This window comes from Salmo salar, chromosome 09 (genome assembly GCF_965601325.2).
Source record: "Salmo salar chromosome 09, fSalSal1, whole genome shotgun sequence".
In the NCBI taxonomy this organism is placed as follows: Eukaryota; Metazoa; Chordata; class Actinopteri; order Salmoniformes; family Salmonidae; genus Salmo; species Salmo salar.
Genome location: NC_138299.1, coordinates 98,709,812 through 98,725,405, shown reverse-complemented (window position 1 = coordinate 98,725,405; position 15,594 = coordinate 98,709,812). Strand labels below are relative to the sequence as shown.

General features: G+C 44.7%; 1 protein-coding gene across 3 annotated transcripts in view; it reads left to right on the top strand.

The window, feature by feature from the left end:
• The window catches only part of LOC106612254 (glycine receptor, alpha 1), a 143,149-nt gene that overhangs the window by 101,987 nt on the left and 25,568 nt on the right, over positions 1-15,594 (top strand). For all 3 annotated transcript variants that reach the window (XM_082956097.1, XM_082956096.1, XM_082956095.1), the window contains one exon: positions 10,649-10,863. In XM_082956097.1, the coding sequence (XP_082812223.1) occupies positions 10,649-10,863 (215 nt within the window). The remainder of the gene's footprint in view (positions 1-10,648; positions 10,864-15,594) is intronic.

Here is a 15,594-nt window from a genome sequence, read left to right as displayed (position 1 = left end):
AGTAGTACTGCAGTATGATGTCTCATATGACCAGGGAGAGGAAATGAGGGATCACCACTGAGTAGTACTGCAGTATGATGTCTCATATGACCAGGGAGAGGAAATGAGGGAACACCACTGAGTAGTACTGCAGTATGATGTCTCATATGACCAGGGAGAGGAAATGAGGTAACACCACTGAGTAGTACTGCAGTATGATGTCTCATATGACCAGGGAGAGGAAATGAGGGAACACCACTGAGTAGTAATGCAGTATGATGTCTCATATGACCAGGGAGAGGAAATGAGGGAACACCACTGAGTAGTACTGCAGTATGATGTCTCATATGACCAGGGAGAGGAAATGAGGGAACACCACTGAGTAGTACTGCAGTATGATGTCTCATATGACCAGGGAGAGGAAATGAGGGAACACCACTGAGTAGTACTGCAGTATGATGTCTCATATGACCAGGGAGAGGAAATGAGGGATCACGCTGAGTAGTACTGAGTAGTACTGCAGTATGATGTCTCATATGACCAGGGAGAGGAAATGAGGGATCACGCTGAGTAGTACTGCAGTATGATGTCTCATATGACCAGGGAGAGGAAATGAGGGATCACCACTGAGTAGTTCTCCCTCTTGATCTCGTTCTATCATTCCCTCTCTCCCTCTCATGCGCTCTCTCTCTCGCTCTCCCTCTCTCTCTCTCTCTGTCTATCACCCTCTCTCTCTATCCCATCTCTTTTTTCTCTCAAACCCCTCCCTCCCTCTCTCTCTCCCCAAGCCCCCCAAGCCCCCCACTCCCCCTTCTCCCCCTCCCCCTCTGTCCTGACTGTGGCCTATTATCTGTCCTGATTTGTCATCGACACTTGCTAAAAAACCTTAATGAGCAAGCATTCCTTCATGACCTGGCATCTGTAAAAGATGCCTGGACCTTCTTTTTTAAATTTTCAGTGCTATTGTTAACAAACATGCCCCCATAAAGAAAATGAGAATTAAAAACAGGTTCAACCCCTGGTTCAACTGTGATCTGGCAGAGTTACTCCACCTCAAGAACTCAATTTGGCCAAAGGCTCGGCACACGCATACTCAGGCTGACTGGCTCTCGTTCAGACAAATGAGAAATACATGTAAGTACACTCAGGCTATCCAGAAGGCCAAAGTTATTTACTTTAAGGAGCAGTTCACTCTCTGTGGGTCTAACCCCAAGAAGTTCTGGAAAACGTTTAAACCCTCCTCGTCACAGCTGCCCATGTCCCTTAATGTTGATGATGTGGTTGTTACTGACAAGGAGCACATGACTGAGCTCTTTAATCACCACTTCATTAAGTCAGGATTCCCTTTTGACTCAGCCATGCCTCCTTGCCCGTCCAACATTTCTTCATCTCTCCCACCCCTTCTAATGCGACTAGCACCAATGCTCCTCCCTCTTTTTCCCCTGCCCCGCTACAAATTTTCTCCCTGCAGGCGGTCACTGAGTTCAAGGTGCTAAAGGAGCTCCTTAAACTTGACCCCAAAAAACCATCTGGGTCAGATGGTTTAGACCCTTTCTTCTTTAAGGTTGCTGCCCCTATCATCGCCAAGCCTATCTCCAACCTTTTTAACCTGTCTCTCCTCTCTGGGGAGGTTCCCATTGCTTGGAAGGCAGCCACGGTGCGTCCTTTATTTTTATCCAAACTTGTTATAGGCCAATTTCTATTTTGCCCTATTTATCAAAATTGTTGGAAAAACTTCTAAATAATCAACTGATTGGCTTTCTTGATGTCTATAGTATTCTCTCTGGTATGCAATCTGGTTTCCGCTGTCACGTCTACTCCTGCTCCTCCCCTCCGGCGTGCGACGTCGCTGGAATACTAACCACCGGTCCTGGGAATCATCATTGCGCACACCTGGCACTCATCATTACGCGCAGCTGGCACTCATCATTATGATTCACACCTGACCTCATTACCTCCCCTTCATAGGTCCCTTCCTTTTGTTCATTCCTCAGTTGGTATTGCACCTGTGTTCATGTTGCCTCGCTTCTGTTACGCTGTCTTGTTTCATGTTTGTTGTTTTCATTAAACATTTTACCTGCACCTGCTTCTCGCGGTCGATCTCTGACGGTCGATGAACAGGGTTACCTTCTGCGTCAGCAGCATGACCAGCTGGCACAACTGGGGACGGCCATGGAAGAGGTCCTTCGCAGTTTGCAGCCTCTCAAACATTCCCGGGAGACGCAGCATCGTACTAGTGGAGGAAACTCAGGATCCAACCTACCCAGTGAGCCAGCCCAACAGCCCATTCAGCAACCCGTTCCGGTCAGCAATGCCCATTTATCCCTCTCAGAGAAATATGACGGTACCCCATCCAAATGACGTGGCTTCCTACTTCAGTGCTCCCTTTATTTTACACACCAGATGGGAGCCCCCACCACCGAGCGGTTTAAGGTTGCCACGGGTATTTCTCTGCTGATGGGGTGGGCATTGGAATGGGCTACAGCTGTCTGGGAGAGAAGAGAGGAGGAGCTAAATTCATATGAGGGATTTATGGCTTTGTTTTAAATGTATCTTTGATCATCCCCTGGAGGGCAGAGAGGGAGGTGAGTGTCTACTTCAATTAAGGCAGGGGGATCAGACAGCTGCTGAGTACACGCTAACCTTCCGGACAGTAGCAGCATCCAGTGGATGGAATGAACCGGCGCTTCGCACGCTATTTAGAAGAGGTCTGCGCGAGGAGGTCCAGACGGAATTGGCCTGCCGACACGTCAACCTTACTCTGGACACACTCATTGCGATGGCCATCCGTCTGGATAACCTTCTCCGGTAGCGTCGGCATTCTCATCGCTTCTCTCCCTCCTTCGGCGAACACTCAGAATCAGAGCCTGAACCCATGGAGGTAGGGGTCACATGCCTCCCCGCGGCAGAGCGCTGCAGATGGATACAACTGGTTCTCTGTATGTACTGTGGTCAAGGAGGGAATTTTATGGATTTCTTATGAATTAGACCCTTGCCTTCTCTCTCAATATTACTTCATACCCGCTCTCCTCTACTTTTCTGGTGCAAGGTCTCGATTATCGGCCATTAGGATCCGGAACCATTACACACATCACTCAACCGCTCACCCTCACTCAACCGCTCACATATCCCCTTCTTCGTCACCAGTGCACCAGTTCACAAAATAATCCTCGGCCTCCCTTGGCTTCAACGCCATAATCCCACTATTTCATGGTCGAGGATGAGAATCAGACTGGTCACCTAAATGCCGGAGGGCCTGCTTCCCTGTGGTTCCACATCGTTTGAGAGGCCTTTGTTTGCCCTTCAGCCCAACATCCTGGAGGTATACCAGGATCTGAGGGAGGTATTCTCCAAGACCCGGGCCACCTGTCTCCCTCATCATCGCCCCTGGGACTGTGGCCATTGACCTGCTTGCTGATACAACACCTCCGCGCAGACGCATCTACCCTCTATTGTGGCTGAGACCCAGGCCATGGAGGATTACATTCAGTAGGCGCTCCAACAGGGGTTCATCCGCGCGTCCACTTCTCCTGCGTTGGCTGGTTTCTTCTTTGTGGTCAAGAAGGATGGAGGATTACACCCTTGCATTGATTACAGAGGACTCAATGTAGTTACCAAGAAGTATTGGTACCCCCTCCCGTTGGTGCCGTATGCCATCGAGCAGCTCCACGGGGCCTGGTTCTTCACCAAACTGGACCTGCAGAGTGCCTACAATCGACAAGAAGGTAGATGCAGTCAGGTCATGGCCAGTCCCAACCACCATTAAAGGGTTACAATGGTTTTTGGGGTTTGTCAACTTCTACCGTCGTTTCATCAGGAATTTCAGCTTTGTTGCCACTCCTCTCACTTCTCTCCTTAAGGGAGGCCCCCGTAGGTTGGTGTGGGGTCCAGCAGCCGATGAGGCCCTCCATCTTCTCAAGGGACGTTTCACCTCCGCCCCATTGCTGAAACATCCAGATCCCACGATATCCTTTGTGGTGGAGGTGGACGCTTCCGAGGTAGGCGTGGGGACAGTTTTGTCTCAACAACAAGAGAACCTGCAGAAGTTGTGCCCATGTGCGTTTTATTCTAAGAAAATGTCCCCTGCAGAAAGTAACTACGAAGTCGGCGATCGAGAGCTCCTGGCGGTGAAGTTGGCATTAGAGGAGTGGAGACACTGGCTGTAGGGCGCCAAGGAACAATTCGTCATCCTCACCGACCACAGGAACCTGGAGTACATTTGGACAGCGAGGAGGCTGAATAGACTGCATGCAAGGTGGGACCTTTTCATCACAAGGTTTAACTTGAAGCATAACCTATCGCCCAGGCTCAAAGAACACCAAGGCCGATGCCTTGTCCCGCCTCTATGATTTCAGGAGAGGGCCCTGTCCTGTGAGCCTATAATCCCATCCTCCCGAGTCGTAGCTCCTGTGGTCTGGGACATAGATGTGGAGATCCACCAGGCTCAAGAGAGGGAGCCCGCGCCCCTGAACTGTCCACCTGGGCGCACCTACGTTCCCACAGGGATAAGGGATCGGCTACTGACCTGGGCACACACAGCTGTCATTGCTGGACATCCAGGTATTTCTCGCACCATCCATTCCATTGCTGAGAAGTACTGGTGGCCCACCTTGACGCAGGATGTCACTCGTTATGTCAACTCCTGTTCCATATGTGCCCAAACCAAGTCTCCCCGGAATGCTCCAGCAGAGAAGCTCCTACCGCTTCCTGTGCCTCAGCGACCCTGGCCTCATCTATCCATTGACTTTGTAACCGATCTCCCCTCCTCTGACGGTTTCACCACCATTCTGGTGGTAGTGGATAGATTTTCGAAGTCATGTCATTTAATTCCTTTTCCTGGTCTCCCCACTGCTCTCCAGGTCGCTGAGGCACACTTCAAACAGGTCTTCTGACATTATGGACTTCTGGAGGACATCGTCTCCGACCATGGACCCCAATTCACGTCACGAGTATGGAGGGCCTTCAAGGAGAAGCTCGGGGTCACGGTCAGCATCACTTCCGGGTATTGGCCTCAGTCCAACGGGCAGGTGGAGAGGATGAACCAGGAGCTGGGGAGGTTCCCGAGGAGTCACTGTCTGGACCGTCAGGGTGAGTGGGCACGATTCCTTCCATGGGCAGAGTACGCCCAGAATTCGCTGCGACACTCCTCCACAGGGTTGACTCCCTTCCAATGTGTTCTGGGTTTTCAGCCAGCCCTGGCTCCGTGGACTCCGGGCCAGACCGAGGCTCCTGCGGTTGATGAGTGGTTCCGGCGTGCAGAAGAAGTGTGGAGCGAAGCTCACGCAAGACTCCAGCATGCCGTCCATCGTCAAAAAGAACAGGCAGACCGCCACTGCAGTGAGACCCCTGTGTTCCACACTGGGGATCGCGTCTGGCTCTCTACCAGGAACCTCCCACTCCACCTGCCCTGCAAGAAACTAAGACCCCGGTTTGTGGGGTCGTTCAAGGTTCTCCAGAGGGTCAACGAGGTGATGTATTGGTTACAACTGCCCATTCTCTACCGTATCTCACCCTCGTTTCATGTCTCCCTTCTCAGGCCGGTGGTTCCTGGTCCCCTAGCTGATGCTGTCCCCCATGACACCCCACCACCCCCCCTGGACATCGAGGGCAGTCTGGCATATGCTGTCAGATCTCTGCTGGACTCCCAGCAACATGGGGGTCGGCTCCAGTATCTGGTGGACTGGGAGGGGTATGGTCCTGAGGAACGGTGTTGGGTTCCGGTGGAGGACATTCTGGATCTCAACATCTTCTGTGATTTCCACCTTCACCACCCAGATCGACCCGCTCCTCGTCCCGAGGTCGTCCTCCTAGTCGGCGACGTCCTGCGGCAGGAGCCGTGCGTCAGGGGGGGTAATGTCACATCTGCTCCTCCCCTCCGGCGTGCAACGTCGCCGGAATACTAACCACCGGTCCTGGGAATCATCATTGCGCGCAGCTGGCACTCATCGTTATGATTCACACCTAGACCTCATTACCTTCCCTTAATAGGTCCCTTCCTTTTGTTCATTCCTCAGTTGGTTTTGCACCAGTGTTCATGTTACCTCGCTTCTGTTACGCTGTCTTGTTTCATGTTTGTTGTTTTCATTCGACATTTTACCTGCACCTGCTTCTTGACTCAGCATCATCGTTACGGCGTCATCGTTACATCCACTCAGGTTATGGATGTGTCACTGCAACCTTAAAGGTCCTAAATGATATCAACATTGCCCTTGATTCTAAGCAATGTTGTGCTGCTATTTTTATTGACTTGGCCAAAGCTTTTGATACGGTAGACCATTCCATTCTTGTGTGCCGGCTAAGGAGTATTGGTGTATGTGAGGGGTCTTTGGGCTGGTTTGCTAACTACCTCTCTCAAAGAGTGCAGTGTATAAAGTCAGAAAATCTGCTGGCTCAGCCACTGCCTGTCACTAAGGGAGTACCCCAAGGCTCAATCCTAGGCCCCACGTTCTTCTCAATTTACATCAACAACATAGCTCAGGCAGTAGGAAGCTCTCTCATCCATTTATATGCAGATGATACAGTCGTATACTCAGCTGGCCCCTCCCTGGATTTTGTGTTAAATGCTCTACAGCAAAGTTTTCTTAGTGTCCAACAAGCTTTCCCTGCCCTCAACCTTGTTCTGAATATCTCCAAAACAAAGGTCATGTGGTTTTGTAAGAAGAATGCCTCTCCCCCCACAGGTGTGATTACTACCTCTGAGGGTTTAGAGATTGAGGTAGTCACCTCATACAAGTACTTGGGATTATGGCTAGACGGTACACTGTCCTTCTCTCAGCACATATCAAAGCTGCAGGCTAAGGTTAAATCTAGACTTGGTTTCCTCTATCGTAATCGCTCCTCTTTCACCCCAGCTGCCAAACTAACCCTGATTCAGATGAACATCCTACCCATGCTAGATCACAGAGACGTAACTTATAGATCGGCAGGTAAGGGTGCTCTCGAGCGGCTAGATGTTCTTTGCCATTCGGCAATCAGATTTGCCACCAATGCTCCTTATAGGAAACATCACTGTACTCTATACTCCTCTGTAAACTGGTCATCTCTGTATACCCGTCGCAAGACCCACTGGTTGATGCTTATTCATAAAACGCTCACTCCCCCCTATCTGAGATACCTATTGCAGCCCTCATCCTCCACATACAACACCCGTTCTGCCAGTCACATTCTGTTATAGGTCCCCAAAGCACACACATCCCTGGGTCGGTCCTCTTTTCAGTTCACTGCAGCTAGAGACTGGAACGAGTTGCGAAAAACACTCAAACTGGACAGTTTCATCTCCATCTCTTCATTCAAAGACTCAATCGTGGACACTTACTGACAGTTGTGGCTGCTTCGCGTGAATTATTGTTACCTATACCTTCTTGCCCTTTGTGCTGTTCTCTGTGCCCAATAATGTTTGTACCATGTTTTGTGCTGCTGCCATGTAGTGTTGTCATGTGTTGCTGCCATGCTATGCTGTTGTCTTAGGTCTCTCTTTATGTAGTGTTATGGTGTCTCTCTTGTCGTGATGTGTGTTTTGTCCTATATTTTTATTTTGAATCCTAGCCCCCGTCCCCACAGCAGGCCTTTTCCTTTTGGTAGGCCATCATTGTAAATAAGAATTTGTTCTTAACTGACTTGCCTAGTTAAATAAAGGTGAAATAAATCAAATCAAATATTATTCACCAGCCATGCTGCACTGTGTGTACGTGCTTATCTGCTCCTCAATCGAGCACAAAATGTACATTTGTCTCAAGTTTATAGGCAGCAATCTAGTGATTTGAGGAGAGACGATTCCTCGGCCCCACTGCGTCCTTCCTTCAGCGTTCATACTTTGTCCTGTTTATATCCCTTCCCCCTTTCCCTAGTCCATGTAGATTGGTTCAGATCACATGTAATGTCCCCTTCCCCCTTTCCCTAGTCCATGTAGGTTGGTTCAGATCACATGTAATGTCCCCTTCCCCCTTTCCCTAGTCCATATAGGTTGGTTCAGATCACATGTAATGTCCCCTTCCCCCTTTCCCTAGTCCATGTAGGTTGGGCCAGAAACTACAAGCAATACTAATCATTGTCGCTGGTGCATTGCAGTTTCGCTCTCGCTACACTAGCTATAATATTGTCAACATAATTTGTTTTCGATCTGTAAATATCATCTCTGTCTGTCTGTCTGTCTGTCTGTCTGTCTGTCTGTCTGTCTGTCTGTCTGTCTGTCTGTCTGTCTGTCTGTCTGTCTGTCTGTCTGTCTGTCTGTCTGTCTGTCTGTCTAATACACCCCACTATCATTGTGAGACCATCATATCTTATCAGATGCAAAAGCCCTGAAGTGTATCACAGCTATAAATCAATTTCAATGACGCTGTGGCCTCCCTCCATGTCTCCCTCTGTCCACATCCAAAACAATACACTAGGGTTCAACTCTAATTGAATTAAAAGTCTTCAAGACAAAGACAGCTGTCTTCAATGACTATGAGCTGAGTTAATGACTTGTCAGCGATCTGGAGCGTCAAAGCCACTTCGACAGACAAGACACACCTGGTGCTCACATCACACAGTCAGCATGAAAAGAAAGAGGATACCTATCATGAGTTTATAATGCCCTCTTTTAGCTTATGTTCTGGGCTAATGTCCAAAATGGCACCCTAGTCACCCTAGTGCCCTATAAGCCCTATACTATATAGGGAATAGGGTGCTGTTTGGGAGGAATCCTTGCCATCCATTGAGGTGTTTGCTACGCAGCTGTGGTCAGGAAAGTAGATGGGTTCAACCACAACATAACACCTGTCAGCTGTAGTGGGTTCAACCACAACATAATACATGTCAACTGCAGTGGGTTCAACCACAACATAACACCTGTCAGCTGTAGTGGGTTCAACCACAACATAATACATGTCAACTGCAGTGGGTTCAACCACAACATAACGCCTGTCAGCTGTAGTGGGTTCAACCACAACATCACACCTGTCAGCTGTAGTGGGTTCAACCACAACATCACACCTGTCAGCTGTAGTGGGTTCAACCAGAACAGATCACCTGTCAGCTGTAGTGGGTTCAACCACAACATAACGCCTGTCAGCTGTAGTGGGTTCAACCACAACATAACGCCTGTCAGCTGTAGTGGGTTCAACCAGAACAGATCACCTGTCAGCTGTAGTGGGTTCAACCACAACATAACGCCTGTCAGCTGTAGTGGGTTCAACCACAACATAACACCTGTCAGCTGTAGTGGTGTGTTACATTTGAACGTAGGGGGTACTTTACCTACAGCCACTCTGTCAAACTGATGTTCTCTCCAGGCCTCTGCCTCAGTCTTTTTCAACATTGCAGGGAAATAGGAGGATAATTAAGTTAGGAGGCAATTTAGCACTGAGGCTATCCACAGCCATGTGTATATCGACCGTATTGTAGTAATAATATTATAATATGTCATATTATATCATAGTATAGACTGTATTGTAGTAATAATATTATATATCATATCATAGTATATCGACTGTAGTGTAGTAATAATACTATAATATATATATATATATCATATCATAGTATATCGACTGTAGTGTAGTAATAATACCATTATATATATATATATATATATATATATATATATATATATATATATGTATTGTAGTAATAATATTATAATATGTCATATTATATCATAGTATAGACTGTATTGTAGTAATAACACTATAATAGATATTATATATTAGTATATAGACGGTATTGCAGTAATAATACTATAATATATATCATACCATAGTATATAGACTCTATTGTTGTAATACTACTGTGATATATATTATATCATAGTATATAGACTGTATTGCAGTAATAATACTATAATATATATCATACCATAGTATATAGACTGTATTGTAGTAATAATATCAAAATATGTCATATTATATCATAGTATAGACTATATTGTAGTAATACTATTATAATATATCATATATCATAGTATATAGACTGTATTGTAATAATACTATTATAATATATAATACTATAAAGACTGTATAGTAGTAATAATATTATAATATATCATAGAATATAGACGGTATTGTAGTTATAATATTATAATATATAATAATATAAAGACTGTATTGTAGTAATAATATTATAATATATCATAGTATATAGACTGTATAGTAGTAATAATATTATAATATATCATAGTATAGACTATATTGTAGTAATAATATTATAATATATCATATTAAATCATAGTATATAGACTCTATTGTAGTAATAATATTATAATATATCATATTATATCATAGTATATAGACTGTATTGTAGTAATAATATTATAATATATCATATTATATCTTAGTATATAGACTGTATTGTAGTAATAATATTATAATATATCATAGTATATAGACTCTATTGTAGTAATAATATTATAATATATCATATTATATCATAGTATGTAGACTGTATTGTAGTAATCATTTTATAATATATCATAGTATATAGACTGTATTGTATTAATAATATTATAATATATAATAGTATATAGACTGTATTGTAGTAATAATACTATAATATATCATATTATTATATGACCCCTGCTTTCTCCTCTGTCTGTGTCCTCTGTATAATACTGACCTCCTGCTTTCTCCTCTGTCTGTGTCCTCTGTATAATACTGACCTCCTGCTTTCTCCTCTGTCTGTGTCCTCTGTAAAACAGGAAAGTTCACTTGTATCGAGGCTCGTTTCCATCTGGAGAGGCAGATGGGCTATTACCTGATTCAGATGTACATCCCCAGCCTTCTGATTGTCATTTTGTCCTGGGTGTCCTTCTGGATCAACATGGACGCTGCACCTGCCAGAGTGGGACTGGGCATTACCACCGTGCTCACTATGACCACCCAGAGCTCCGGCTCCCGAGCCTCCCTCCCCAAGGTGAGACAAACTCCCTAACCCAGAGCTCCCGCTCCCGACCCTCCCTCCCCAAGGTGAGACAGCCTGCTTTATAATGAGCAGAGCAAAGAGGCAGCCAGCCTGCTTTTTAATGGGCAGAGCAGAGAGGCAGTCAGCCTCCGTTATAATGGGCAGAGCAGAGAGGCAGTCAGCCTGCTTTATAATGGGCAGAGCAGAGAGGCAGCCAGCCTGCTTTATAATGGGCAGAGCAGAGAGGCAGTCAGCCTCCGTTATAATGGGCAGAGCAGAGAGGCAGTCAGCCTGCTTTATAATGGGCAGAGCAGAGAGGCAGTCAGCCTGCTTTATAATGGGCAGAGCAGAGAGGCAGTCAGCCTGCTTTATAATGGGCAGAGCAGAGAGGCAGTCAGCCTGCTTTATAATGGGCACAGCAGAGAGGCAGTCAGCCTGCTTTATAATGGGCAGAGCAGAGAGGCAGTCAGCCTGCTTTATAATGGGCAGAGCAGAGAGGCAGTCAGCCTGCTTTATAATGGGCAGAGCAGAGAGGCAGTCAGCCTGCTTTATAATGGGCAGAGCAGAGAGGCAGTCAGCCTGCTTTATAATGGGCACAGCAGAGAGGCAGTCAGCCTGCTTTATAATGGGAAAAGCAGAGAGGCAGCCAGCCTGCTTTATAATGGGCAGAGCAGAGAGGCAGTCTGACTGACTGACTGACTTCAGTGTTGTTAAAGCTTGTATAGTGGTGATATGATTATTTCAGTGTGAAACTGATTTAATGTGGTGTTTTGTTATTAAGCAGTTGTTACATAACAACAATCTCCTTCAGCCCGAGCTACAAACCACACTGTCTATTGTCCTAGATGAACAACAAACCACACTGTCTATTGTCCTAGATGAGCTACAAACCACACTGTCTATTGTCCTAGATGAACTACAAACCACACTGTCTATTGTCCTAGATGAGCTACAAACCACACTGTCTATTGTCCTAGATGAGCTACAAACCACACTGTCTATTGTCCTAGATGAACTACAAACCACACTGTCTATTGTCCTAGATGAGCTACAAACCACACTGTCTATTGTCCTAGATGAGCTATAAACCACACTGTATATTGTCCTAGATGAACAACAAACCACACTGTCTATTGTCCTAGATGAACTACAAACCACACTGTCTATTGTCCTAGATGAGCTACAAACCACATTGTCTATTGTCCTAGATAAGCTACAAACCACACTGTCTATTGTCCTAGATGAGCTACAAACCACACTGTCTATTGTCCTAGATGAGCTATAAACCACACTGTCTATTGTCCTAGATGAACAACAAACCACACTGTCTATTGTCCTAGATGAGATACAAACCACACTGTCTATTGTCCTAGATGAACTACAAACCACACTGTCTATTGTCCTAGATGAACTATAAACCACACTGTCTATTGTCCTAGATGAACTACAAACCACACTGTCTATTGTCCTAGATGAACTACAAACCACACTGTCTATTGTCCTAGATGAACTACAAACCACACTGTCTATTGTCCTAGATGAACTACAAACCACACTGTCTATTGTCATAGATGAGCTACAAACCACACTGTCTATTGTCCTAGATGAGCTATAAACCACACTGTCTATTGTCCTAGATGAACAACAAACCACACTGTCTATTGTCCTAGATGAGCTACAAACCACACTGTCTATTGTCCTAGATGAACTACAAACCACACTGTCTATTGTCCTAAATGAGCTACAAACCACACTGTCTATTGTCCTAGATGAGCTACAAACCACACTGTCTATTGTCCTAGATGAACTACAAACCACACTGTCTATTGTCCTAGATGAGCTACAAACCACACTGTCTATTGTCGTAGATGAGCTATAAACCACACTGTATATTGTCCTAGATGAACAACAAACCACACTGTCTATTGTCCTAGATGAGCTACAAACCACACTGTCTATTGTCCTAGATGAGCTACAAACTACATTGTCTATTGTCCTAGATGAGCTATAAACCACACTGTCTATTGTCCTAGATGAACAACAAACCACACTGTCTATTGTCCTAGATGAGCTACAAACCACACTGTCTATTATCCTAGATGAACTACAAACCACACTGTCTATTGTCCGAGATGAAGTACAAACCACACTGTCTATTGTCCTAGATGAACAACAAACCACACTGTCTATTGTCCTAGATGAACTACAAACCACACTGTCTATTGTCCTAGATGAACTACAAACCACACTGTCTATTGTCCTAGATGAGCTATAAACCACACTGTCTATTGTCCTAGATGAGCTACAAACCACACTGTCTATTGTCCTAGATGAGCTACAAACCACACTGTCTATTGTCCTAGATGAGCTATAATCCACACTGTCTATTGTCCTAGATGAACAACAAACCACACTGTCTATTGTCCTAGATGAGCTACAAACCATACTGCCTATTGTCCTAGATGAACAACAAACCACACTGTCTATTGTCCTAGATGAGCTACAAACCACACTGTCTATTGTCCTAGATGAACTACAAACCACGCTGTCTATTGTCCTAGATGAACTACAAACCACACTGGCTATTGTCCTAGATGAACTACAAACCACACTTTCTATTGTCCTAGATGAACTACAAACCACACTGTCTATTGTCCTAGATGAACAACAAACCACACTGTCTATTGTCCTAGATGAACAACAAACCACACTATCTATTGTCCTAGATGAACTACAAACCACACTGTCTATTGTCCTAGATGAGCTACAAACCACACTGTCTATTGTCCTAGATGAACTACAAACCACACTGTCTATTGTCCTAGATGAACTACAAACCACACTGTCTATTGTCCTAGATGAACTACAAACCACACTGTCTATTGTCCTACATGAGCTACAAACCACACTGTCTATTGTCCTAGATGAGCTATAAACCACACTGTATATTGTCCTAGATGAGCTATAAACCACACTGTCTATTGTCCTAGATGAGCTATAAACCACACTGTATATTGTCCTAGATGAGCTATAAACCACACTGTCTATTGTCCTAGATGAGCTATAAACCACACTGTATATTGTCCTAGATGAGCTATAAACCACACTGTCTATTGTCCTAGATGAACAACAAACCACACTGTCTATTGTCCTAGATGAGCTACAAACCACACTGTCTATTGTCCTAGATGAACTACAAACCACACTGTCTATTGTCCTAGATGAACTACAAACCACAATGTCTATTGTCCTAGATGAGCTATAAACCACACTGTCTATTGTCCTAGATGAACAACAAACCACACTGTCTATTGTCCTAGATGAGCTACAAACCACACTGTCTATTGTCCTAGATGAACTACAAACCACACTGTCTATTGTCCTAGATGAGCTACAAACCACACTGTCTATTGTCCTAGATGAGCTACAAACCACACTGTCTATTGTCCTAGATGAACTACAAACCACACTGTCTATTGTCCTAGATGAGCTACAAACCACACTGTCTATTGTCGTAGATGAGCTATAAACCACACTGTATATTGTCCTAGATGAACAACAAACCACACTGTCTATTGTCCTAGATGAGCTACAAACCACACTGTCTATTGTCCTAGATGAGCTACAAACTACATTGTCTATTGTCCTAGATGAGCTATAAACCACACTGTCTATTGTCCTAGATGAACAACAAACCACACTGTCTATTGTCCTAGATGAGCTACAAACCACACTGTCTATTATCCTAGATGAACTACAAACCACACTGTCTATTGTCCTAGATGAACTACAAACCACACTGTCTATTGTCCTAGATGAACAACAAACCACACTGTCTATTGTCCTAGATGAACTACAAACCACACTGTCTATTGTCCTAGATGAACTACAAACCACACTGTCTATTGTCCTAGATGAACTACAAACCACACTGTCTATTGTCCTAGATGAGCTACAAACCACACTGTCTATTGTCCTAGATGAGCTATAATCCACACTGTCTATTGTCCTAGATGAACAAAAAACCACACTGTCTTTTGTCCTAGATGAGCTACAAACCACACTGTCAATTGTCCTAGATGAACTACAAACCACACTGTCTATTGTCCTAGATGAGCTACAAACCACACTGTCTATTGTCCTAGATGAACTACAAACCACACTGTCTATTGTCCTAGATGAGCTACAAACCACACTGTCTATTGTCCTAGATGAACTACAAACCACACTGTCTATTGTCCTAGATGAACTACAAACCACACTGTCTATTGTCCTAGATGAACTACAAACCACACTGTCTATTTTCCTAGATGAACAACAAACCACACTGTCTATTGTCCTAGATGAGCTACAAACCACACTGTCTATTGTCCTAGATGAACTACAAACCACACTGTCTATTGTCCTAGATGAGCTATAAACCACACTGTCTATTGTCCTAGATGAGCTACAAACCACACTGTCTATTGTCCTAGATGAGCTACAAACCACACTGTCTATTGTCCTAGATGAGCTATAATCCACACTGTCTATTGTCCTAGATGAACAACAAACCACACTGTCTATTGTCCTAGATGAGCTACAAACCATACTGCCTATTGTCCTAGATGAGCTACAAACCACACTGTCTATTGTCCTAGATGAGCTACAAACCACACTGTCTATTGTCCTAGATGAGCTATAATCCACACTGTCTATTGTCCTAGATGAACTACAAACCACACTGTCTATTGTCCTAGATGA